Source organism: Panicum virgatum, chromosome 4K (assembly GCF_016808335.1).
Source record: "Panicum virgatum strain AP13 chromosome 4K, P.virgatum_v5, whole genome shotgun sequence".
In the NCBI taxonomy this organism is placed as follows: domain Eukaryota; kingdom Viridiplantae; phylum Streptophyta; class Magnoliopsida; order Poales; family Poaceae; genus Panicum; species Panicum virgatum.
The window spans coordinates 7652100-7677617 of NC_053139.1; the positions used below are offsets into that span (position 1 = coordinate 7652100).

The 25518-nt window shown below is 48.5% G+C and overlaps 1 protein-coding gene across 1 annotated transcript; it reads left to right on the forward strand.

The window, feature by feature from the left end:
• The first annotated feature begins 22100 nt into the window (after positions 1-22100).
• On the forward strand, positions 22101-25234 carry LOC120702925 (zinc finger BED domain-containing protein RICESLEEPER 2-like). The gene is made up of 3 exons (XM_039986918.1): positions 22101-22367; positions 23797-23978; positions 24607-25234. The coding sequence occupies exons 2-3, from the start codon at positions 23810-23812 to the stop codon at positions 24999-25001; spliced, it is 564 nt and encodes a 187-aa protein (XP_039842852.1). The 5' UTR covers positions 22101-22367; positions 23797-23809; the 3' UTR covers positions 25002-25234.
• The last annotated feature ends 284 nt before the right edge of the window (positions 25235-25518 follow it).

Consider the following 25518-nt stretch of genomic DNA (forward strand, 5'->3'; position numbering starts at 1 on the left):
TAGTGTAAAAGCCCTTGATCAATACAAAAGGCGTCAAAACGAGTGTTTTTGAATTCTGTGCCATTATCACTGCGAATCGCTCGCATGGCCTGGGGCGGCTCGTTTTTCAACCTCAAGATCAAGTCTCGAACAAACTCGAAAGCCGCATCCTTGGTTCTCATGAAAAAGACCCAAGAATAGAGAGAAAAGTCGTCCACGATCATAAGAACGTACCACTTCCCACCAACAGACATCACCTAGAAGGACCAACTGTGTCCATGTGTAGCAACTCTCCAGGGTGAGCGGTCATCACCTGATTAACAGGTGGATGTGAAGTAGCAATCATCTTCCCGTGGCGACACGGATGGCAAACAAGGTCCTTTTCAAACTTCAATTTGGGCAATCCTCGGATTAGGCCAAGTGAGCTAAGTCTCGACAACAGATCGAAGCTCAAATGTCCAAGTCTCCTATGCCACTTCCACAAATCAGAAGAAGGACAGGCCAACAAGCAGCGAGAAGGGCCAAGAGGAGTTTCAGAGTAGTCAACCAAGAAAACCCGATCGTGAGGTGTAATCCGGCAAATCAAATCCCCTCTGGAATCCAAAACACGCGAACAGCCCTCCTTGAAGCGAACCTCAAACCCCTCATCAAGAAGTTGCGAAACATAGAGCAAATTGAACCCAAGGTTCGAAACCAAAGCAACTTCTCTCAGGGTAAAGCGATCTGCAACCCGAACAGCGCCAAGGCCACGTACCTTTCCTCTTCCATTATCCCCGAACACAATGTACTCATTTGAGCGCATCGGGGTGAGGCTAGAGAACCATTTGTCATTCCTGGTCATGTGGCGCGAACAACCGGAGTCCATGATCCACCTATTCTCCAAGCCTCCAACCTGCACATCAGTAGTGAGACAAAGGGTGAGCAAATGTCTCAACACTGGTGTTAGCAAAGTGAGAAGCAAACCAGTGTCGAGCCATTTGCTCTACAGAAGGGTTAGCAAAACCAGACAAAGCGTATCCCCCATCCCGTCTACCGCGTGACTGACGAACACCACCGCAAGGAAACCGTGGAGCCTCAAAACCTCCTCCAAAGCCTCAGTCCCGTGGTCCAAAGCCGTAATGAAAACGACCAGGATCACGGCCGGCAAATCGACCACCCGCTGGAGCACGGTAACCACCACCGTCTCCCTGACCTCCACCTACACGGCGCGCCCGAGCAGAGTACATGTCCGCGTTCCGTCTCTCCTGCACTCGCCTCACAGCCCGCTTCCTCCTGAAGCAAAAGTCCTCCAGGTGACCTTCCCTGTCACAGAACTCGCAGTGGTACCTCACCTCATGCTTGGGAGGTGGAGGCCTAGCCTGCGGACGGGGAGGAGCAGCCCCCTTCTTCTGAGCAACCTGGGGTGCGGCAGCAGGGAGCGCATCGAGGGGATTCCTCAGCTCATTGGGCTTTGGAACCCAAACCTGCTTCTGCGGAGGTGCTTTCGGTGGTTCTTTAAGCACACCGTCCGCGGGGTCAACAAGCGAAGGTTGCATGCTCGTGCTAGTAGTGTTTCCAGCAGTCTTGCCAATCTTACCATACAACCTGTCAAAGTCCGACTTCGTGTATGTGTAACCGACCCCAAACTCATCACCACGCTTGAACTGCTTAATCATCATGGCCAACTGCGGCTCATTGCTAGAAACCCAACTCAAAATGGCCCTAAGATAGGTATTCTCATTCTCCAGGTTGGCTTTCTCTACCGCAAGATTATCCAAATCAGAGATCAAACCAGGGCAAACAGAGCAGTCAATAGGTGGGCTAGACACTATGACCTTAGTCTTCCCTAAAGACTTAACCAAGGCGTTCTTCTCATCTAGCTCCGACCTAAGCGTGGGACAAAGCTTACAAGCACCAAAACTGGCCTAGACTTCATCTCCTCTAGCTCGCACACAACAGTAGCAAACTTGGACTGCAACGAAGCTAGATCGGACTTAAAGATAGGACACTCATCGCATTCAAGCACATCGCTAACAATTGGAGCGTCGTTAACCAGTTCTAGTTCATGCTTGACCTTAGCGACCTCATGAGACACGTCAACAAGCGAAGTCTTAGCAACATCTAAGACATTCTCATCATGATTGGCATGGAGAGCAACAAGATCGTTCATGTGAGATATGCAGCCAGCGCACTCATCCTCACTAGATTTCTCCCTAGCACAAGCCAGCTCAGCCCTAAGATTTCTACGCTCTCTAGCTGCTTCCTTAAGCAGCCTCTTCTGGTTGTCGAGAGCGGCGTACAACTCCCTAACCTCTGTATCAAGCAGGTCGATCGTGGAGTTTACCTCTGAATCACTCTCGGATCCAGGAGAAGAGCTGGAGTGCGTCGGTGTAGCATGTCCACCTGAAGACGCACGAGTACCATCGGCTTCGTCCGCCATGGTGCAGAAGCACTTGCGCCGACCGGCCGCCAAGCAAAGGCCGATGAAGCCGGTGGCTTCCTTGTCCCGCTTCTTCTTCTTCTTGTCGTCGTCGTCGGAGGTCGGTGAAGAAGAGCGGTCGGTGTCGGAGCTCTTGTCGAGGTCACTGAGCTGCGCCAGGAAGGCCTTCTCCCGCTTCTTGGCCTTGTACTGGAAGCGCTTCTTGAGTGACTCCTTGTCGAAGCGTCCTCCCCGATCACGACTGCGGTGCTTGTGGCGCCGACGCTCCTTGTTGGAGCCTCCCTCGTCGCGGTCGCGGTGGCGGTAGTAGTCGAAGGAGTTGTTTTGGCCACCGCCGGACTTTTTGGGGCAATCGGCGATGAAGTGGTTCAGATCGCCGCAGTTGTAGCACCCGGGGTTCTTCTTCCTCTGCCTGTTGTGGTAGACGCGCTGGAACTTGCTGATGAGGAGGCACAAGTCGTCGTCGCCTAGCGTCTCCAGCTGCTCATCTGAAATAGAAGGCAAAGAGGCATGAGAAAAGCCAAGAGCAGGGTTAGCATTAGAGCTCGTTCCTCCTGGGCCTGTCACAAGAGCGACGCTCTTGGAAGGAGGGGCACCATTGAGCTTGGCTCATGTCTGGTTATCCACCTCTGTGGCCTTGAGCTTGCTAAAAAGCTCGTTCACCGTCAGAGTCTCATAGCCTGCAGACTCAATGATCGTGTTCACCTTGAGATCCCACACAGAGCGGTCAAGTGCGTAGAGCAACTTGAGAGCCTTCTCATGCTCTGTGTACTCAAGGGCACCAGCAGATCTGTTCGCATTGACTTTGTTCACAATCAACTGAAAACGACTGAACATCAAGTCAATGCTCTCACCCGGCTCCTGTGTGAAGTTCTCGTATTCACGCCGGTCAGTCTCGAATAGTCTGGCCTTCACCTGAGGTGTACCCTCGTGGTAGTTCTCAAGGCACGTCCAAATCTTGTGGGCTTCCTGAAAACCCTGGACGCGTGAGAACTCCGCACGAAAAACGCCAGCGAACAAGGCATTGACGGCCTTGGCGTTAGCCTCGTGCTGGGTCACCTGGAGAGGTGTGGTCCGAATAGCAAGCACCTCGTAAAGCTGGTTCGTGGTAATTTCCCAGACATCGGGTCCCATGCTCTGCAGGAAGGCTCTCATGCGAACCTTACAGTAGGCATATTCCTCGCCGGAAAACACCGGGATCTTACCAAGACTCGACATGGTCGCCGAGTGGTTTTCGAACCGGTTAAGCTACTGAAAACCTCCACCAAGCTCTGATACCAATTGAGGGACCGAAGCCGGCGACCAGAGGGGGGGTGAATGGGAGCCGATCAAAATTTCTTCAAAATTTGAATCGTCGGCCTATGTCCCAAAATCACCGCAAACCCTCGAACCTAGGTCAGTAAGAATAACTATGGACAAACTATCTCGAAGCAGAAGACCCAGGTCGCAGCGCGGAAGCAAAGGCGAGAGAAACTTCTCAAACCGTAGCGCAGCAGACACTGACCGGTGTCATCCAGAAAACCCGCAAACAAACCTTCAAACCATGAATCTCGAGCAAACGAAGTCCAAATCCAACCAAATTTGGAGGAAAGCTTCGTAACTACCCCGTGAACAAATCTCCAAAAGATCTCACACAAAAGATTCACGGATTGAGAGAAATCGAGGAAATATCAAAGAGGATTGGGGTTTTCTCAAGAACACAGAATCGCCAATTCGTGAGAACTCATGATTTCAGTGGGTTTGGCACTAGGCTAGATGCATAAGAATCGTTCCAAAGAGTTCATCAAACCACGAAATCAAGGGTTGGTCTCCTCCAAACAAGAAACTCACAAAAAGAGGAGAATTGAAACCAAAACGCAAGATAGAAGGGGAGGACGAGATGCTCAGCACACACAAGTGAATCTCAAACAAATTTCATCCATTAATCTTAGAGGAATTCACCTATACAAAGCTAGAGCCATCCGCCCATCATCCACCCTCTAGATTGGAGAGAAAAGCTATAATCTAAACTCACTTTGCGTTGGAGACCTTGGCCCTAACCTGAGCAGGGGGAAGGGGGAAGGAAAAACCAAAAAGGACTCAAGAGACTCAAAACCCTCCACTTGGAGAAGGGGGGCTTTTATACCCGGCTGCTGTGGCCAGAACGGTCAGACCGGTCGAGTCTGCAGCAGCCCGCTGTACAGACTCGATCGACGGCGGAGCTCCTTTCTTCGACTCGAAGTCTTTGATGCGATGCCGCCACGTCGACGAAGTACCGGTTCACGGTTTTGGAGGGTCCGCGAAACCCGGGTAGGTGGCCGGTTTTGAGAAAACCACCAAAACTCCACGCGCGGGAAGATTCCCGCCTCCACGCCGTGGCCCTAGACGCCGTTCCCGCCTCGGCCTTCTGACGGCCCTAGACGCCGCCCGACGCCCGTGCCTCCACGACTAGGCGTCTTCAACCGCCCTCCTCCTCCTTGGTTTTGTTGCGCAAACCAAGAAACCCGCCTTCCGTCGCCGCTTGCGCCCTCGATCCAGGAGTGGACGCCACAGTTACCGCCCGGTCCGAGCTCCGGTCCCGGCTGCCCTTCACCGCCGTCCACCACACGGTCCACCGGCCACAGCACCTCCACGGCAGCTCCCCGTCGACACTCGACGCCCGTGTACCTGCAATCCAAATATCAAGCGCACGATCACACCGCACGGTTGACAATTCACTCATCACCAGCAAGATAGAGTACTCAGCATTCCTCAAACTCCACGCACCCGCTGGGGAGAAACCAGCTTAACCATCACGTTCGGTGAGGACGCAGCCTCCAAAACACAGGTTCCGCAAAGGCTAAACCAAACAAAAAGCTAAAAGAAGAAGCCATCTAACGCCTCGTCCCGCCGTCTGGACTTGAGGAATTCTTTCGTCCACCTTTCCATTGTCGTGCGTAGTATGTCAAGCCGAGCCTTGTCCGATGGTTTTAGCAACACCCCCCATTTCTGTAATTTGACAGAGATAGAGTACAGCACATCACAAGGCTGATTAGGAAAATTATTTTCCAATCTCATTTTGTTGCGGCATAGCCAAAGCGCCCACCATATTACTGCAAACGAGAACAACTTTAGACCATAAACACGTACCAACGGGGTTACAGCATATATCCTTCTCATCAGCATTATACATTTTCCATACCCACTTAAGGAGGAGAGACTCATTCAACACTCTTGTATTCAGGATCCCCAAGCCCCCAAAATCCTTAGGTAGGCAAACATTGTCCCACTTCATCATGTGATACTTGAACTTTTCTATGTCTCCTCTCCAGAAGAACTTTGACCTCAAAGAGTCCATTTGGTGGTGTATTTCACCTGGGAGCAGAAACATCCCCATCATGTAGATAGGTATACTACTCAGAGAAGAATTGGTTAGGACCAGCCTGCCCCCCGAGGATAGGTTTCTCCCCTTCCAAGGTTGTAGTTTGTTTCTCATTTTATTAACCATCCTTTCAAAGCTCTCGAATCTTACAGTCATGCTACTGATTGGTGGCCCCAAATAATTCATGGGCAGCACCCCCCATCTTGCAATTCAGCATGTTTGCCACCCTAATCCGCTCCTCCTCATGAGCCCCAAAGACCACCACTTCGCTCTTATGATAGTTTATTTTAAGTCCCGACATCCATTCGAAGCAATAGAGAAGAAATTTGGTGTTTCTGATCGTGTTGTCGTCCAAAGCCATTAGGATCACGGTGTCATCCGCATATTGTTTGTGCGTCAGCCCCCCCATCCACCAAGTGAGGCACTACCCCCCTGAATGTGCCATTTTTCCTTGGCTTTCCCCAAAATATAGTAAAGGGTGTCAGCTGCCAGGTTGAAAAGAAGGGGAGACAGAGAATCTCCCTGGCGTAAGCCGCGGTGTGTTTTAAAGTAGGGACCATTTTCTTCATTCAGATTTATACAAACTCTCCCACCCCTCGCTGTTTGCATTATCCGATCCTTCATCTTATTCGGGAATCTTTTCCTCTCAAGAATATGTTCCACAAAGTCCCAGTTAATACTGTCATAAGCTTTCTCAAAGTCAATTTTAAATATCACCCTTTTCAGTTTTTTCTGTTGCATTTCGTGCATGACTTCATGAAGAATGATAGCGCTGTCCAAGATGTACCACCCTTTTATGAATGCTGACTGGTTTCTGCTAATTAGTTTGTCGGCGAGAGAGGTTAGCCTATTCACTAGAAGTCTAGAGAAAATCTTAAAGCTGATATTCAGAAGGCAGATTGGCCGAAATTGTTTCACGTTGTTGGCTTCTTTAACTTTTGGGATAAGAGTTATTACCCCATAGTACAGACTCGATCGACGGCGGAGCTCCTTTTTTCGACTCGAAGTTTTTGATGCGATGCCGCCACGTCGACGAAGTACCGGTTCGCGGTTTTGGAGGGTCCGCGAAACCCGGGTAGGTGGCCGGTTTTGAGAAAACCGCCAAAACTCCACGCGCGGAAAGATTCCCGTATCCACGCCGTGGCCCTAGACGCCGTTCCCGCCTCGGCCTTCTGACGGCCCTAGACGCCACCCGACGCCCGTCACCTCCTCGCCCGCAGCGAGGCCCTAGACGCCATCGACGCCCGTCGCTTCCGTCAGTCCCGAGACCGACGCCCGTGCCTCCACGACTTGGTGTCTTCAACCGCCGTCCTCCTCCTTGGTTTTGTGGCGCAAACCAAGAAACCCACCTTCCGTCGCCGCTTGCGCCCTCGATCCAGGAGTGGACGCCACAGCTGCCGCCCGGTCCGAGCTCCGGTCCCGGCTGCCCTTCACCGCCGTCCACCGCACGGTTCATCGGCCACAACACCTCCACGGCAGCTTCCCGTCGACACTCGACGTCCGTGTACCTGCAATCCAAAAACCAAGCGCACGATCACACCGCACGGTTGACAATTCGCTCATCACAGACAGAATAGAGTACTCACATTCCTCACCATTGCCCAGTGCCACTGCCTCTGCCTGGATGCCTGATTGCTTGTACACCCACGGAAACTTCTTCACGCGACGACGCCACGAGGATCACCAGTTCGCCACCATCCGCCGACCGCCGCCGAGTCGACTTTGCAGCCCGGTGGAGCTCGTAAACTCGCCTGGGACACGCAACTTGGGCGCGGATCGGAGCGAGCGAGGTCCCGGGCTCCCAGCATAGCCAGCAGCTGCAGCTCCAACTTCCAGCCCGCCAGCAACATGTCCAAGTCAGCTCACTGGCCCAGACCACGAAGCTCTCGGTAGGAAAAGACAAGGGGTGTGTTTAGATCCTTTAAAAACCCCCTAAAATCCAAACTTTTCATCACATCTCCATCACATCGAAACATTAAATATAGCAAATGACTCATACATGGAGTACTAAATGTAGATAAATAAAAAAATTAATTGCATAGTTTTGATGTACGTTACGAGACGAATCTTTTGAGCCTAGTTAGGTCATGATAGGATAATATTTACCAAGAAAACGAAAAATACTACAATTCACTATAGTGTCCGATGTGACTTTTCGCATCTCTTTTCACACATGCAAGGGAGACATTTCGCCTCGTCCTGTTCTTTTCCCGTGCCCACCTCAGCCTGCTGGCGTGTCCCGCCGTCCTGTTCCTGTGCCTGTGTGTGTCCGCACCCCACCCCCCCCCCCCGGCAATCTACAAATGCGCGCCCAACCGCCGCTTCGGACGCTCACACCTTCTCCGGCAGATCGAATCAAAGTTGCAGCAGAGCAAGGTTACTTACTGCACGGAGAGATAGATCTTGCCTTTCTTCTCACCTTTTTTTCTTCTCCTCAACCAGTTCTTTCGATTTCCTTTCGTTTTGGCAGAGCCCCCGCCCCCCCTCTTCGCGCCGTGGTCTCGATCGCCCATGGCGGACTTCGTTCGGATGGCCATTGTTCTCGGCGTGGGCGCCGCCGCGGCCGGCGGGCCCGAGGCGGTCCGCCTCCTGCTGGCCGTCGCCGGGCGGAGCGCCGCAGCTGACGTTGCAGCCTGCGCGCTCCTCATCTGCGCCTTCACCGCCCTTGTCCTCGGTAACTTGCTCCTCGCGCGCTTCTTCCGCGACGCGCGCGCGCCGCGTAATGCAGGGGTCGCCCCGGCGGCGCCGGCCACCCAGCTCTTCGCCAAGATGACGGCCGCGGTGGCTCTGGCCGCCATGTTCTTCGTCACCGCCTGCCTCCTCGCCGTCCCTTCCATCCCCGCCGGGCACGGGAACAGCGGCAGCGCGGAGCGCTCTTGCCCTGCCTAACGGGGCGCGCCGGCGCCCGGGTTCTGGAGTCGGCGAGCCGCTGTCGCGGCGCTGCGCCACCGCCACGCCCACCACACGCTTCCGTTGACCTGGTCCTCTCTGTCCACGTAGAAAGCCCCAACCTTTTACTACCTTTGAATGCGTACATCCGTACAGGTGATGCTACTCTACTACAGCTGCTCTTTTTTATATGATGAACTCGATTCCGAGGTGTTGTTGTTTATCCGTCTGAAATGTTAGCTGATCTGCTAGGATCATTGGAACAAATTCAGAACTTCTCCAGTACTGAGCTTTTCTGCTTATCTTGCAAACTGTGCTTTTCCTGCAAATATGCTAGACAGGGAACAGATATTCTAATGCTACTTTGGAATAATTTCCTCTGTGTTTATCGGATTCTGATGCATTTAATCGGACCACTGATTTCCGGGGCATATATAGATGAAAAAAGAGCAGTTTGTGCGTCCTTTTGTTTCATGTAATTAATAGCCTGTAAACTGGAACTTTTTTTGCTTCCCTGACAAGGAGTGCTCCTGCTACTTTCCAAAAAAAAAAGCAGTTTAGTAGTTACACTTTTTCTCTTCTTTCAGTTGAGGAATCTGTTGCGTTTCACTTGCAAGTTTATGTAGTGAACTGGTGACCTTTATATGGGTAAACTTTCATTTGCACTCAGTTGGATTTCTGAAATTTCTTTTAGAAATAAAAAATCTTGCCCCAATGGCATAGCTTATGTCCAACCACCAACTTTCAGTTCCCAAAAAACTTAATAGTTTTGCTGTGTGCGATGTTCAGCATGTTGTGTGCGATGCAGTCTTCCTTACTTGAAGCGAAATGAATAATTGCCTTTTTTCAATGGCTGAAGCCTGAGCAAAAGGAATAATTGAGTACACTGGCCAAATGATTGGGGGAAAAATAGGAGAAAGGGAAAAAAAAGTATGCTCTTTCCTTTCGTTTTCTCCCAATTGGGCTTAACTAAATCCCACCTGAATAACATTAACTGGAAGATTTACCCAGCTTAGCAGAGTCCCACATGATTTAAAATGGGGTGCTGGATGGATATCAACTTACAGGGAAATTTTGGTGGCATAATTAGCGTGTTTTTAACGTGATAAAGCCGGATTCCACTGAATTTCCAATTCAAAGAAGGCATGCACCTGTCACAAGACGGACAACTTTTCGGACCTTAACTGGGAAAATCCCACAGCCAAACGCTTGGAATCCAATCAGAGGCTCGCTAGCAGTGCGCTGCACTGTTAGCTCAAGCGAATCAGAGCTCTAATGAGTCCAGAAGTACATGTTAGGTGAAATTTTAGGGTTTGGCATGCCAAAAAAACCTCCAATTTTTTGTGACTATGAGACCTTGGTCGCTGAGCTAGAAAACTAAGAAAAGAAGTTCAGTCAAGGGGGGCCTAAACGTGGTAGACTAGAGAATTCAGGCAGTATGTTCATATAAAACTATGTTTTTCTCTAATCTACTACATATACTCCTATGCTGCTATTTGATCGATTGTTAACGCGAAACAAAAGTCAAATAGGTAAATGTATAGAACCGGCAAGATAGATGTAATTCAAGTTCAGTCAGGAGACTGTTTCTAGAAGCTTATGGAAATAGCAAAATATCAATCATCTTTTGGGTGTTATGTACCTGAGATCTCTCGAAATTTCACTTCAGTACTTGGGGCCTTGTATTTCTCCAAACTTCCCCTCACGTTTATTTCTTTTCCTCCCATACCAGATTCATTAGTTGTCTATTTCACCATGATTCATATTGTACACATTATCTTAGGGAAAGAGAGGAAAGTAAAGATTCCAAACTAATGAGTGGAATGAGATAATATAACGTTTTATTTGATGTCTTGACATCATTATTATAATTGAGATTTAAAAGGAGTCTACACAATAATAAAGACAGCATACTCGAGGTGCCAAAGCTTCCTATCCATGTGGGTTCTTGGAAAGACAGCCCGTTATCCCCAGAGTAACTTTAGTCTGTTTAGGATATTTCCTACGAGGACCCTAAGTAACTATAATATGCATATACATCTACCACAAACGAGACAATTGTCTAAGAAACATGTTGTAATGATTAATTGCAATTACTATTATTCTAGAAACAAATTCCAACGTTAACATATGAAAGTAAACAGCTAGCTGGGCAGGTATGGCTAGTACCCCACTACATCTGTCGCACAAGATAACTGTAGATCTTCAGAAGTTCAGCTAGCTAAAGAGTTCGAGTTGTTCTGTAAATGTGTTCTAAATTCTTAGGCCACCATTTTCTTTGTGACTTGAGCCCAATAAGACCGTTCACAAATTGATAAAGAAAAAACGAGACGAGAAGGGGCCGAACGGATCTGCTTTGATTTAAGAAGATAGCAGGACTCAAAACAGGGTCTGCTGGCCGCTCCCAAACTGACCGCTTTGGCCACTAAACACCTGAATGATCACTGATCAGTGATGTAAGTCAGCCGCTTTCACTTTTCATTCCGAGCGCAACCTTGCATATCTCTTGACTGTGTGGTGTCCCGGAGCCCAGAGACTATTCAGTTCATATCAGTATCCCTGTGAAACTCGACACCTTCTGTAGGAAGCCCAAGAGAAGCATTTGGCGATCGACCTAGTATTCCGTTGCCTTGTACAACCTCCATTGCAAACTAGGAGTACACTAGAAAATGCCGCAACGTTGCTGCGGTTAGCCAGTGGATGCACCCGTGGTTGCTGCGGTTAGCCAGTGGATGCACCCGTGGTATTCGATAGGAACAAAAGCATAGATAGAGAAGTTTTTTTGATAGCCTTTATGATGATCGGCATGAACAGAATATGTTGTATAAAATTCAATTTAAAAGGCACATAAACTTGTAGACTACTAACCATACATTGGATAATTTTGTAGTATCGTATTTTTTCCTCATGCGATCATATAAATATTTTTGTAAACAAACTGTAAAAATACCTTAAATTTGAATTTTTCTCTATGAAAATGTTTTAGATTTTGAATTATTGAGCAACTTTTCTTTTCAAGTGTATCTTTTGTTAAAATGTAAACATTTGTACAAAGAAATTACAAAAGAGTTTTGAATTTTAAAATTTGATATGCAACAAAGTTGTAGGTTTTGAAATGTTGAAGAACTTTTACATTGTACACTTTTTGATTTTCGAGACGTTTGTGTGTTTGAATTGCAAGTTTAACACATCTTATATGAAATAATTGATGTAATATGGTGGGCCTAGATTTTAGGACACTTTCAGATTGCTTTTGTAAAAATGGATGAGAGAAAGGCTGGATCATGGATTGAATTTGGTAATTTTTTTTTGCGAAATTAACTAAGAGGTTACTGGGTGGAGCGCGGATTAATTTCAACGAAGGTCAAGGGGTTGTAGGAAAAGTTACCAGAGGTCCAAATTGCATAGTAATTTTCATAACATCTGAGGAGTTCAGGCTATGGGTTGATTTCACAAAGGTGCGGGCACTAGTGCTGGAGCACCTCTCTCTCTCTTCCTTATCTCGTTCTCGTCCCTACGCCCCCCATCCATCGCGTATCCAACATTCGTTTCGTAAAGATCCTCTCCATTCTTCGTTCCACAGGTCCGTCTTTGCCTCCCCATCCACACATATTGATGTGGCCCGGCGAGACGTGCCCGACTGGCGGTTCCGGTGTGTGGGGGGGTGGCGAGGGAGCAGCGCGTGGTCCCTGGCCGACGCATGGTTTGGCTGGATCCGGTCGCCAAGCCGCAGCGATGCTTTTGCAAGGTTGTCAGTATCTCGATATGTATTTTACTATCTTACATCCTACCAAGCCAAAATGATACCGATCACACATAGTATCTTAATTTTAGTAGTGTCTTCATCCTACTGTTTACTTCTATACAATTCTATTGGATAAATCATAGTCTCTCCATACTACGATACTATGAAGATCTTATTTAAAATAAGGTGGATTGAAAATAGTATGAATAAGTTGACTCAAATTTTCAAAAATGTTACTTAAACTTATCATAATCAATGCTGTTTGCATTAGTTTGTACAACAGATCGCAAATGCTATATTAAGTATCCATCTAAAATTTTGATAGTATTCTGATACTATGATAAAATTCTAATACTACAATGTTCTCAGGCAAAAAATAAAACAATACTACTTGATACTGAGGGTGTGTTTAGATCACTTTGCATTTTGCATTTTTGCGTTTTTGGAAAGAAATCTTCAATATTTGAAGTATTAAATGTAGACTAATCACAAAACTAATTACAGATCTCGTCTGTAAACTACGAGACGAATCTAATGAGCCTAATTAATCCGTCATTAGAGCATGTATACTGTAGTATTACTATAGCAATTTAGTGACTAATCACATCATAATTAGGCTCATTAGATTCGTCTCGTGATTTACAGTCCATTTGTGTAATGCGATTTATTTTTTGACTATATTTAATACACCATGCAAGCGATTTACAAAAAATTTATGTTTTGTGTTTTAGGATCTAAACAAGGCCTGATAACCTTAGGCTTTTGTACCTCAAGAAATTTGAGGTTGTTTGCTCTGTGTTAACAAATACACTATGTACGTTCAAAAAAATTTATTAATTGCCTAAAGAAACCTAAAAGCTTCGCTCTTTTTTCATCCGCACAGGAGCAAGGTTAACCTAACCGGTGGGAACCGGTCCGGTTTGACCGGTTACCGGTCAAACCGGTCCGGTCCGGTTCCGGTTTCGGCCGGTACTCAACCGGCCAAAATTTAAAATTTAAATTTGAATTCAAAAAATTCCTAAAAATACTTCAAGGTGTGATGAATCTAATGGTGTCAAATTTTCTCAAAAATTCATTCATTTAGTATAGTTTGTGGGAATTTAAAGTTAAATCAAAAAAGAAAAAGAAAAAAATGGGCCGGCCCATGAAGGCCCACCGATCAAACCGGTCAAACCGGCCGGTAAACCGGTTAAACCGGTCGGTAAACCGGTCAAACCGGCCGGTAAACCGGTTGCACGGGAGCTTTTGAATTTCAAACCGGTCAAACCGACCGGTAAACCGGTAAAACCGGCCGGTAAACCGGTCAAACCGGCCGGTAAACCGGTCGGAACCGGTTGCATGGGAGTTTTTGAATTTGGATTTGAATTCAACCGGTTTCCACCGGTTACCAGCCTAACCGGTCCGGTAAACCGGTACCGGAGGGCGGCGGTTAGGCCGGTCCGGTCGGATTTTAAAACCCTGCACAGGAGGGGCCTGCTCAACCTTATCACCAGCATACCATTTTGCTTCTGTTCTTTCCCGTGTCTCCTGTTTCTCTTTCTTTTCCAAATCCATCAAATTGGTGGCGTCCTCGGCGAGGACCGAGGAGCATGCGGCTCCGCGTGAGGGAGCTCACGGGCTGCAGGAACAGAGGTGACTTTCGCACGCGCATGCGGGGAAGCGGCGAGGCTACGCAGCAGGGTAGGGGAGCAGCGAGGCTTGGTCACGAAGCGGCGAGCGCCGCAAGTCCGAAGAGCAGTGGGCGCATGCGGGAGCAGGCTGCGGCAGGGCTCACGGCCGCCGCCGGCTCCTTCCCCAGGCGGGCGCGTGCGCGAGAAGCCTGGGGCCACCTCCGCCGCTGGCCCCAAGGGAGGAGCTCGCGGTGGGGCTCGCGGCTGCCGTTGGCTGCATCCCCCGGCGGGCGTGGCGCAGCGGCGGCCCGGTCCCTCCCCTTCCCTCTGTGTGCTGGCTGGGCTGCTCCCCCCTCCCCCTCTCCGTGACGCGGGGATGGCCGGCGGCCGGGGCCGTGGGTGTGGCCCGGCACGTGCGCCCTCCTCCCCCTCCCTTCCGTGGAGTGGCGGCGGCTGGCTCTTTGGACTGGCAGCGGCCATGCCACCTCCCCCGTCCCCCTCTCCTCCATGGCTTGGCCGCCGGGGCTGGGGGTTCGGCTCGGCGTGCGCTGCTCCGTCCCTCCCCTCCGTGGTGCGCCGGCGGCCAGGTTCGTCCCCTCCCTTCCGTGTGCTGGCGCGGCGGGCCGACGCCACTGCCTCCCCCTCCCCCTCCCCTCCCTGCCTAGTGGTGGCCGGCGACTGGGGCCGGGGTGTAGTTTTTGGGCGTGAGGACCCTCGGCCGCCGCCGCAACGAGCCGGTCGCAGGGGCCGCTCGAATGGCCGTTCATCTCTGGATGGCTCGGCGGCACGAGGAGCCGGCGGGCGGTGGCCTTGGCCAGCGGCCGCGAGGAGCGGGCCGCGAGGAAGGGGGCTCGGCCAATCGCCGGCCGTTGGTCACCGGATTGACGGCAGGGATTTTGCGTGATGACGTGGCGCAATAAAAACTCTCGGAATTGGCCAAGAATAGTAGGTAGAGATGGAATGGATGCACCCTGCAAGATACTAATCTGAAGCTGCCTTGCTTGCTGCGCCAATGCTTCCAATCTACTCCAATGATCACCAATGCTAACAGCAGCAGCAACCATCAAGCCAGCCACCTATAAAGCACTTGCTTGCAGCCGAGAGCCCGAGATTCTGAATCCTGACAGGCCATGACACTTGTATCTGAACCGAACAACTCTCAAGCGAGCCCCACGAACTGAAGTGTGACGGAGCTCCCTTGCCCCAGCTAAACACTCTCATGGGAGGGATTGAGGGAACCTGTTTGCCATGGTGCAAGGCAAGCGCGGCACAAACCGTGGGTATATATGGATGCGTGAACTCTGAAAAGGACATCAAGGCGACGTGGACAGTCTGCTGGTGGACGGCCAAGCCGGCGGGAAACTTCCGAGAAGCTTCCGTGGGGCCATGCGGTGGTCAGAGTTGTGGTATTTCCTCAGGAGGGAATTTCCACGGAACCTGCCTGCCGGCAGAGATCGTCAGCAAGTTGAACGAAGGACGATTTGGAAGTTTCGCAGAAACGATGGCCGAAGAATTTCCGCCAAGGCCGGTGGCCATTGGCAGGCGGGCTGGGCGAAGGTTTGGGGATACTGGGAGTTGTTCTTCTTACACTGTTCATCTTCCAGTGGCAGTGTTGATCTTGCATCATTCAACGAATTATCGAAACAGTAGACTCTTCTTCTTCTTCTTCCAGCAAGGAGATGTGGTGGTGGGGGTATATTTGGTGAAAATAACAAAAATGCTAGAAATGGAGAAACTTCATCCAAATGTAGTTTGAAGTTTTGGTTTCTATTTATAAATACTTGGCACATCCAAAAACATACTTTGAAGGCTTTTTTTTTAAAAAAAGAAATAAAAGAAACTTAGCATATCCATAGTTCATATATATTTTATATAATTTGGCAAAAAGTGGAGATCTAGAATTATTTCTTGTGCAAGAAAAGATCCCAAGCCAATTGATTCAGATGAAAAGGATAATCTTAATGTGCTACACGACAAAATCCCCCGTTAAATATGAGAACGTGTTGTCCTATCTGTTCCATTCAAGTTATAGTATACTCCCTCCATACTAGTATTAGGCTGACTTCAACAAGCCATTGCAATTTGGAGAGGCAAATCCAGCTTTGCCTCTAGTGTACAGAGTTTTGCCTCTCGTTGCAATCGGGATGTCTCCAACAGAGACAGAGCAAAAGCAAACCATCTCCCCTCCCCCTGCTCCTCTGCTCCGCTCGGCTGCTCTGCCCGACCCGGCCAACGCCGCGCCGCCACCGCCGCTCCGCCCCCGACGCCACTGCGGCCCCTCCCCTGCTCCTCCGCTCCCTCCTCTGCTCCTCCGCCACCGCGGCCCCTCCCCTACACCTCTGCTCCGCCCGGAGCCGCAAGGCCTCTGCCTGGAGCTCGCGTCGGCTGGAGCCTGGCCGCCGCACCGGGCCGGCGTGGAGGAGGGAGGGAGGGAGAAGACGTTCGTGCCACCACCACGGCAGGGGATGTCGCGGACGGCCATGGCCAGCGCCCGCGCCACTTGCCGCCGCTATGGCCGCGGCCACCCTGCTCCTCCGCGCCGCTTGCCGCCCCCATGGCCACGGCTGCACAGGGGAGGGGCAGATCTGGCAGCGTCCGCGCAGGGGAGGTGCGATCCGGCCGTGTCCGCGTAGGGGAGAGGCGGATCCGGCAGCGGGCGCTCCGGCCCACTGCCGCCGCGGCATCTCGCTATTGTGGCCGCCGCGCGCCGCCGTGGCCTGGCCGCCGCGAGCCTTCGCTGCCATGGCCGCCGTCGGTGTTCCGACCTCGACCTCCGTCGTCGCGGCCGGGGCGCGCGCTCGCCGCCCGCGCGCGCGCCATAGGCCCGCCGTCCGCCCCATGCAGTCCTGCCGCCGCCGCGCACGGCTCCGCTTCACGGCTGCGCACCTCGCCGGTGCTGCAGCCGCCCTCGCCTGCTGCCGCCGCGCTGCTGCCCGCCGCGGCCGCTGCTTCACCCCGCCGCACCGCTGCCGCTACCGCAGAGGAGGGAGGGAGCAGAGGAGGGGCGGCGGGAGAGCACCGGCCCAGTCCCCGGCGGCCGTGGCCGTGCTGCTCTCCGCCCCCGCCGTTTGCCTTCGAGGAGAGAGGGAGTGCATCTTTGCATCTCCTCTCTCCTCGGAAGGCAGTTTGCCTCAGCGTTTGCACGAGCTGTTGGAGGAGAAATCAAGAAGGCACAGTCGCCAGCGGGAGGCAAAAATAGTTTTGCCTCCCGCTGTTGGACTCAGTCTTAGATGATGTTTAGGACAAGAATGTGCATATCAAGAAGTGAGTAAATAGGGTAGAGTTTTTCCTGTTTGTCCTCATTAAATAAAGTTGTGGTTACCGCTACATGCTGCTTTAACTGGTTAGCACGGCGAGTATTTTGGTACAAGGTCTCAGGATCGACACCTGGGTGCTCAAAGTTTTTTTTCCTGTTGCGTCTATTTTTGTATGGTACTGTTCCGCTGGGAACGCTAGCTGCATGGCGCGCTCGCGCCCGGCGGCAAGGAGTCTGGCACCGCCGTCGTCTCCGAGCCCGGCGGCAACGAGGCGCGAGCAGCTCCTCCTCCTGCGTCTCTTGCGCCGGCGTCGTGTTGAACTCCATGAAGAGTAGCAGCTTGGGGCACGTTTTGACTGGGGGTGTAGCAGCTTGGCGCGGACGGACGGGAACGAGGCGGCGAGGACGGGAAACGCGCGGCGCGCCAACGACTGCAGTTAAGGAAGGGCAATCACGTCCAAAATCATCCACGCGTGGGTTAAACGGCTTCCTTTGTGCAATTCTCCCAACGGCCGGAACGGCGTCCTTTGGCGTTACGGAGGGAGTATGGCTTTATTTATGAAATGATCATTGTACTAGTCATCAGGTCAAGTAAAGACAAGTGGTCCAAGTGGAAGAACTCCTGACTCTTTCTTCTTTTGTTCTTTCCCCTGCTTTGGAACGCGTTTCCTTTCGGACCTTTCCATTTGTAAAGTCGCTTTTGTTGTTTTATTCCCCAACTACCTGATCTGTCTGCCTTTTTTCTGTGCAGTTTCCCCCCTTGGATATCTCAAGAATTCACTGTGAACTGTCTAAAATTATATAGTGTGGACCCCTAAAAATGTAGAGTAGTATAAAATGCTGGCGGGAATTTCCTTGGCGGCGGTACACGATTTTTTATTTTATTTTGTTTTTTAACAGAAATGAATGGTGTTTGGATCAGTTTGTACAAGCGTGTAGTATTATTTAACCGGACCGGAATTTCACTGTCGGACCTGCTGCTGGTTGCTATCCATTTGCGTGTTTGACTTTTCTGTTGTTATTAATCGTACAATTATTAGCACCATCTTGTTGGGTAAAGTTGGATAAATTACATGTGGCCCCAAGCCAAAACAACTACTAAGCTTCGTGCAGAAGAATGTTTTGTTTAGGTGGTAAACCTGTAAACGCAAAAAAAACATCACATCGAATATTTTAACACATACATGGAGTATTAAATGAAGTATATTTACAAAAAATTTGTATGGATGGGCTGTAAATCGCGAGACGAATCTAATGAGTCTATTTAATCTATGATTTGCAACAGTGATGCTACAGTAACCATCGACTAATTATTGATTAATCATGGATTAATTAGCATCATTAGATTCGTCTCGCGATTTACAACCCATCTGTGCAAAAAAAATTTATAAATAGACTTCATTTAGTATTTCAAATTAACAAGATTCCAACGCAAAAAATTTTACGCCGGAACTAAACACGGACGAAGTTGGACTAAGTGTGGCCGGGCAGACGAAAGAAATGAAAAAGAGAAAAACTAGCCACGACGTATATTTTGCACCGTGCTAAAAAAATATACAGTTTCACCGTGCTAAAAAGAGAAAAGAATGCCTGAGCGTCACCAGCTCAGAGCACACTTGCCACTTGTGTCCTCCTGTAGGGTCTACCAGCGACGTATGCCCGGCACGCAGTTGCCGCGTGTCGACTTGTCCCGGTTGGTGGAGGACAGCTGGGCATGGAGGAGGGACGGACAAGTGCAGCCGCCTGATACGGGAGAGGGAATTGTGTGTTGCCGAATTGGCGCCACAAAGAGCCAGGGAGAACCCAACCCAACCCAACCGAAGCGCACAGATGCATTGCACTTTTGCACCCTCTGAAGTCTTGATCCCAGCCACAAAGGTACGGGGGGCCACGGCAACGGCCGGGTGCTTTGATTATCATGGGCGCAATTGTTTAAACGGAATCCATTGAATCCTCCGAGTAATGCCGTCAGCTGATTTTTGGGTATAGAGAAAAATCTAGCGTGATGCTGAACCACCATGCCTGGGCTCATGGAGGACGATTGTCTGAGACAAAGGTCAAACAAGCATTCTTTGAAATGAAAGTGGACTCAGCCCCTGGGCCTGATGGTTTTGGGGTCACATTTTACAAGGAGTTTTAGGAGGTCATTAAGGATGAGTTGTTGTCTATGGTGAATGACTTTTACTTGGGGAGATTGGACATCGCTAGACTGAACTACGGGGTAATAACTCTTATCCCAAAAGTTAAAGAAGCCAACAACGTGAAACAATTTCGGCCAATCTGCCTTCTGAATGTCAGCTTTAAGATTTTCTCTAAACTTCTAGTGAATAGGCTAACCTCTCTCGCCGACAAACTAATTAGCAGAAACCAGTCAGCATTCATAAGAGGGCGGTACATCTTGGACAGCGCTATCATTCTTCATGAAGTCATGCACGAAATGCAACAGAAAAAACTGAAAAGGGCGATATTTAAAATTGACTTTGAGAAAGCTTATGACAGTATTAACTGGGACTTTGTGGAACATATTCTTGAGAGGAAAAGATTCCCGAATAAGATGAAGGATCGGATAATGCAAACAGTGAGGGGTGGGAGAGTTTGTATAAATCTGAATGGAGAAAATGGTCCCTACTTTAAAACACACCGCGGCATACGCCAGGGAGATCCTCTGTCTCCCCTTCTTTTCAACCTGGCAGCTGACACCCTTGACTATATTTTGGGGAAAGCCAAGGAAAAAGGGCACATTCAGGGGGGTAGTGCCTCACTTGGTGGATGGGGGACTGACGCACAAACAATATGCGGATGACACCGTGATCCTAATGGCTTTGGACGACAACACGATCAGAAACACCAAATTTCTTCTCAATTGCTTCGAATGGATGTCGGGACTTAAAATAAACTATCATAAGAGCGAAGTGGTGGTCTTTGGGGCTCATGAGGAGGAGCGGATTAGGGTGGCAAACATGCTGAATTGCAAGATGGGGGGTGCTGCCCATGAATTATTTGGGGCTACCAATCAGTAGCAGGACTGTAAGATTTGAGAGCTTTGAAAGGATGGTTAATAAAATGAGAAACAAACTACAACCTTGGAAGGGGAGAAACCTATCCTCGGGGGGCAGGCTGGTCCTAACCAATTCTTCTCTGAGTAGTATACCTATCTACATGATGGGGATGTTTCTGCTCCCAGGTGAAATACACCACCAAATGGACTCTTTGAGGTCAAAGTTCTTCTGGAGAGGAGACATAGAAAAGTTCAAGTATCACATGATGAAGTGGGACAATGTTTGCCTACCTAAGGATTTTGGGGGCTTGGGGATCCTGAATACAAGAGTGTTGAATGAGTCTCTCCTCCTTAAGTGGGTATGGAAAATGTATAATGCTGATGAGAAGGATATATGTTGTAACCTACTACGGGCGAAATACTTGAAGAATTACTCCTTTGCGAATTGCAATAGGTTAGTGGGGTCACAATTTTGGAGAGGGCTGCAAAAAGTCAAACACAAATTCTACTTAGAGGCCGCGTTCTCCATCGGAAATGGTGAGAACACTAGATTCTGGATTGATACGTGGCTGGGGGATGTTCCTCTCAAGCTAGAATTCCCTCGTCTCTTTGCTTGCTGTAGGTCTAGGGACATTGTCATTAGGGACTGTTGGGAACAGGATGAATGGGATGTGTCTTTCAAACGTACCTTTGGGCCAGCAGAGGTCCGGGAATGGAATAGACTTTTACAGTGGCTGGATGGTGTACACTTTTCTGATCAGCCTGATCAAGCGGTTTGGAAGCTGGAAAGAAAGGGGGCGTACACGACAAAATCAATGTACAGATTCATTACATTTTGGGGGGTGGTTGACAAACGGGCCCAGAAACTTCGGAAAAATAAAATGCCAATGAAGTTGAGGGTGTTTGTTTGGCAGGCTACACACAACAGGTTGCAAACTGAAGAGACTCTAAAAAAAATGAAGTGGAAGGGCAATGCGAGGTGTCCCCTCTGCAATAACCCTGAAACGGTTGATCACATTTTCTTTCAATGCATAATTGCAGTTTTCGTGTGGTCTTGTTTTAAAGAGGCTCTGGGGTGGGATAAGATCCCGACCAGTCTAGGGGAGGTTTTCCGGGATTGGATCCCGTTGGGATGTGTTTATGATCTAAAGCTGTTCTCGTTTGCAGTAATATGGTGGGCGCTTTGGCTATGCCCCAACAAAATGAGATTGGAAAATAATTTTCCTAATCAGCCTTGTGATGTGCTGTACTCTATCTCTGTCAAATTACAGAAATGGGGGGTGTTGCTGAAACCATCGGACAAGGCTCGGCTTGACATACTACGCACGACAATGGAAAGGTGGACGAAAGAATTCCTCAAGTCCAGAAGGCGGGACGAGGCGGTAGATGGCTTCTTCTTTTAGCTTTTTGTTTGGTTTAGCCTTTGCGGAACCTGTGTTTTGGAGGCTGGGTCCTCACCGAACGTGATGGTTAAGCTGGTTTCTCCCCAGCGGGTGCGTGGAGTTTGTATCACCTTATTGCTTTCTTTATAAGCAGGAGCAATTCTAGTTCAAAAAAAATGCCGTCAGCTGATTATTAGTGGACGTGGAGCACGGCTTGGAAAGAGCTTTGATTGGCATGACGACACCTCCTGACGGCATCAGCACCGTCGCTTGGGCTACGACAGCAGCCACCAAAGCTGGAGCCGACGAGCCAAGCCCGTGCCCCGTGGTACAGCTTCAGCCGCGGGCTCACTGCATTCCTGTTCACTTTTCCTGCAGACATAAATTTGCTTCTCCTCTCTTAAATTATAGATCAGTGCTACTCCTGGGAATGGATTGGGCTAGATCCAAATCCAATTGGATTTTGGCCTATGAATTTAACTGAATTTGGATGTCCATTTACTCACATCAATTAGGATTGGATTCTATTGGATAAAAAGAAAAGAGAATAATCCAAATCCAATTGGGCCGAGCAGGGGAGCGCACGGCCGCGGATCGCTCTCCCGGCCGCCGCACGGAGCGGAGCTCTCCCGCCACCGCGCTCTCCGGCCATCGCGCGGAGCTCTCCCGGCCACCGCGGGTCGCTCCCTTCCGCGTCCGCCGCAGCTGCCGCTTGGTCCCACCGCCTCTTCTCTCGTGACGCAACGGTGGTAAGCTCCTTCCCCGTGCATTGCTCCTCCACTCTGTCCCCTCTCGATGTTAATTTGTTTGATATACAAAATCAATCCATGGTGAGATATCGATCCCACCCCTCTTTTCATTTTTTGCAATATCTTTGATTTTGCATGATGTGTGGGCCGAATAGTATACGCCTCCTTGATTTCACAGTGCCGAGCCAAAAGTATATGCATATGCTTCCCCTGATTCGGTTGGTAAATGATTTGCTTATAGTCTTGATTATAGCTAGTCATTGGTAGAATTAGAACACAATAGGAGGCTATTAGCGCGGAAAGTACAGCACGGCGGAAGCTGATCAATAATATCAGAGATAATTGTTCATGGTATGTTGTATGGACGCATTAGTCACAGAAATACTTACGGTAGGCAGATGATCCAACGATCTTAGCGGTTTCAAATGTAGTTGGCAGTAAAGAGGCAGCGTTTGAAGCTTCTGGATGGGCTGAGAAGGAGAGGGAAAATTTCCTCTCTTTTTTGTTGTTGGGAGCGGACTTCGGTTGACCTGACAACAAACACTTCGTTTGTTGTTTTCAAGAAGTAATTGTTTTCTCCCCCATTTTCTCTGTAATTTTGTATGCGATGATCGGTTGAGTGCGAGAGCGAGTTTTGATCATGTTCCAAGAATGTGTAGTAGACGGCGGCACTGATGGTGTAACAGGAGGCTCTTGCTGTAAAAATAGAGAGAGATCTTGGTACGTAAAAGCTTCATGAGCAGAAATGATTTCTTATGAGATGAGATGTGATGTGAATATTGGCTAGTCAATATCGTAATCTGAACTTTTCACGGTCACCATTCAGTTGTGTTATCAAGAATCTCACTTGTTGCGCACTTACAATAATCTAGGACTATATGTATGCTCTTGTCCATCCCTTTTGTTCTTCACTGAGACCTCAGTGTGTGTGTATCACGAATCTGTGCCTCCAAATTATATATGCTTTCAATAAGCAGGCTTTAATTTTATTTTGTGTTATGAAATTGTATATACTGCATCCATCCAAAAGTATGAGTATTTCTGTAGTATATCGTACTTGAACAAGTACTTGTCCAGGAATACTTGAACAAGTGCATAGTCAGAAATACTTGCATTTATGGACAGACGGAGCATATGTGTTTGAGAGAGAGAGAAAAAAACTGCATTTGCTTAGAGAGAAAATGGGGGAGAAAACAATTACTTCCTGAAAACAACAAACGAGGTTGGAGAACTGATAAAGTATAAAGCAGTAGGCAGTACAATATTAAAATTGTTTTAGCAGCTGACATCGTTTCATTTTCTTGTTCAGCTTGAACTGGATATGTGCAGCAGTTATTTAAGCAGGGAAACTAACAAATATTGGGATTTAGCTTGTATGCCTTTTTGTCAGGTTTCCAACAATTAACTCTCTGTATTGTTTTATGAATAGGTCAACTGAGAGGATGTCTAATAGCGAAAGTGTGGCATTACTTCCTGAAAGTGCTGGTGAAGTTGCACAAACTTCGAATCGCAGCAGGAAGAGATCTGCAGTTTGGCAATATTTTGAAGAGTTACCTGATGAAGGAAAGGCAAAATGCATCCATTGCGACTCAAAATTTGCTTATCACAAAGGTATTGGAATATCTCACCTATAGAACCATATTAGATCATCATGCAGAGAACTTCCACCAGATATCAATCGTAAATCCATTTTCCCAAAAAGTGTGTCTTCTGTGGATGTTTGCAATTTTGTGCTGGATCCTAAGTTAGTGAGAGATTTTATGACTAAGTTTTGGATCACTGGAAACATTGCCTTTAGAAAGATAGAAAATGGTTTTTTCAAGAGAATGATGAGATCAGCCCATCCTAGCCTTGAAGTCCATGGTAGACAGACACTTAAGAATGATTGCATGCTAGTGTATCGAGAAGAGAGAAAAAAAGATTGCGAATGGTTTTGCCAATACAGATTCTTGTGTGAGCTTTACCTCAGATATGTGGACTTCTGTCCAAAATCTTGGATATATTTGTTTGACTGCACATTATATAGATGGAGATTTCAATTTGCACCACCATACAATCAACTTTAAGCAAGTTCCTCACCCACATAATGCGGCTACAATACATAGCACCATAATGGATTGCCTTTATGAGTGGGATCTGTCCAATAAAGCATTTGCTTTTACTCTAGATAATGCCACATCTAATGATAGAGCCGTCAAAAAGCTAAGTGAAACTCTTTGGACACATATGCCTTTTGAAGGTGATGATCTTCATGTCAGGTGCACAGCTCACATATTGAACTTGGTTGTCCAAGATGGGATGGAAACCATACGGAGTGCTGTTGAGCCTGTTAGGGATGTTATTAAACATATTACATCATCTAGCTCCCGGTTGCAAATTTTCAATACCATCCCACAACAATTAAACCTTAAACCTAAGAGGGGTTTCAATTTAGATGTTTCTACAAGATGGAATTTTATGTATGACATGCTGGAGGAAGCTCTTGAGTACAAGGATGCATTAACCCATTATGCTAATCTGCAAAACATTCAAGGACCCAACCTTGAACAGTGGAACCTGATAGAAAGAGTGTGCAGATTTTGCTGGCTGATGATAATTGCTGCTCACTTTGGTGTAGGATTAGTGATACTCTAAGTTGTAGTACTGTGTTGGCGATGGCTGCAGGTCGTTGGGTGTCCAATGGATTCTCTAGGCATAATGGTAATTTTCTCCCCTAGAATCAATCTTCAGTTTGCTGTTGGAGACATTGTAAACTACTGCTGTAAGCTCTTCTTTTTACAGCAATTCAGTTCTTTTCTCTCTTTTTTCTTCCAAATTTGTGGAATTGTGGTTCATTTGAGTGTGAGAAAACCCCCCGTGTCTTCTTATTTCTTTAGCATTTCACAAGTTGTTGCCCCTTTCTTTTCTCCTATCTGCATGGGCACTGGATTCAGTGTGTGGTTCACAGGAAAGGTCGAACCATGCTGGTCAAATTCAACTTGGAAGCCATCTTATTGAAACTCTGGAATGTTGGAATGCTCTTCAAACTTTTATATTTATTTGTTGCTTTTCAGACTCCATTGTACACAGAGTTAATCGCTTGATCTCTCACTTAAATTCGTCACACTCGCAAGTTGCTTACCTGACCACAAATAAAGTCGTGGTTGGTTCA

Excerpts from the sequence above, each read along its gene's own strand:
- LOC120702925 (XM_039986918.1), top strand. The coding sequence starts at position 23,810 with ATGTCTAATAGCGAAAGTGTGGCATTACTTCCTGAAAGTGCTGGTGAA. Across the intron at positions 23,979-24,606 it reads AAAATTTGCTTATCACAAAG|GTGATGATCTTCATGTCAGG; the intron begins GTATTGGAATAT and ends TGCCTTTTGAAG.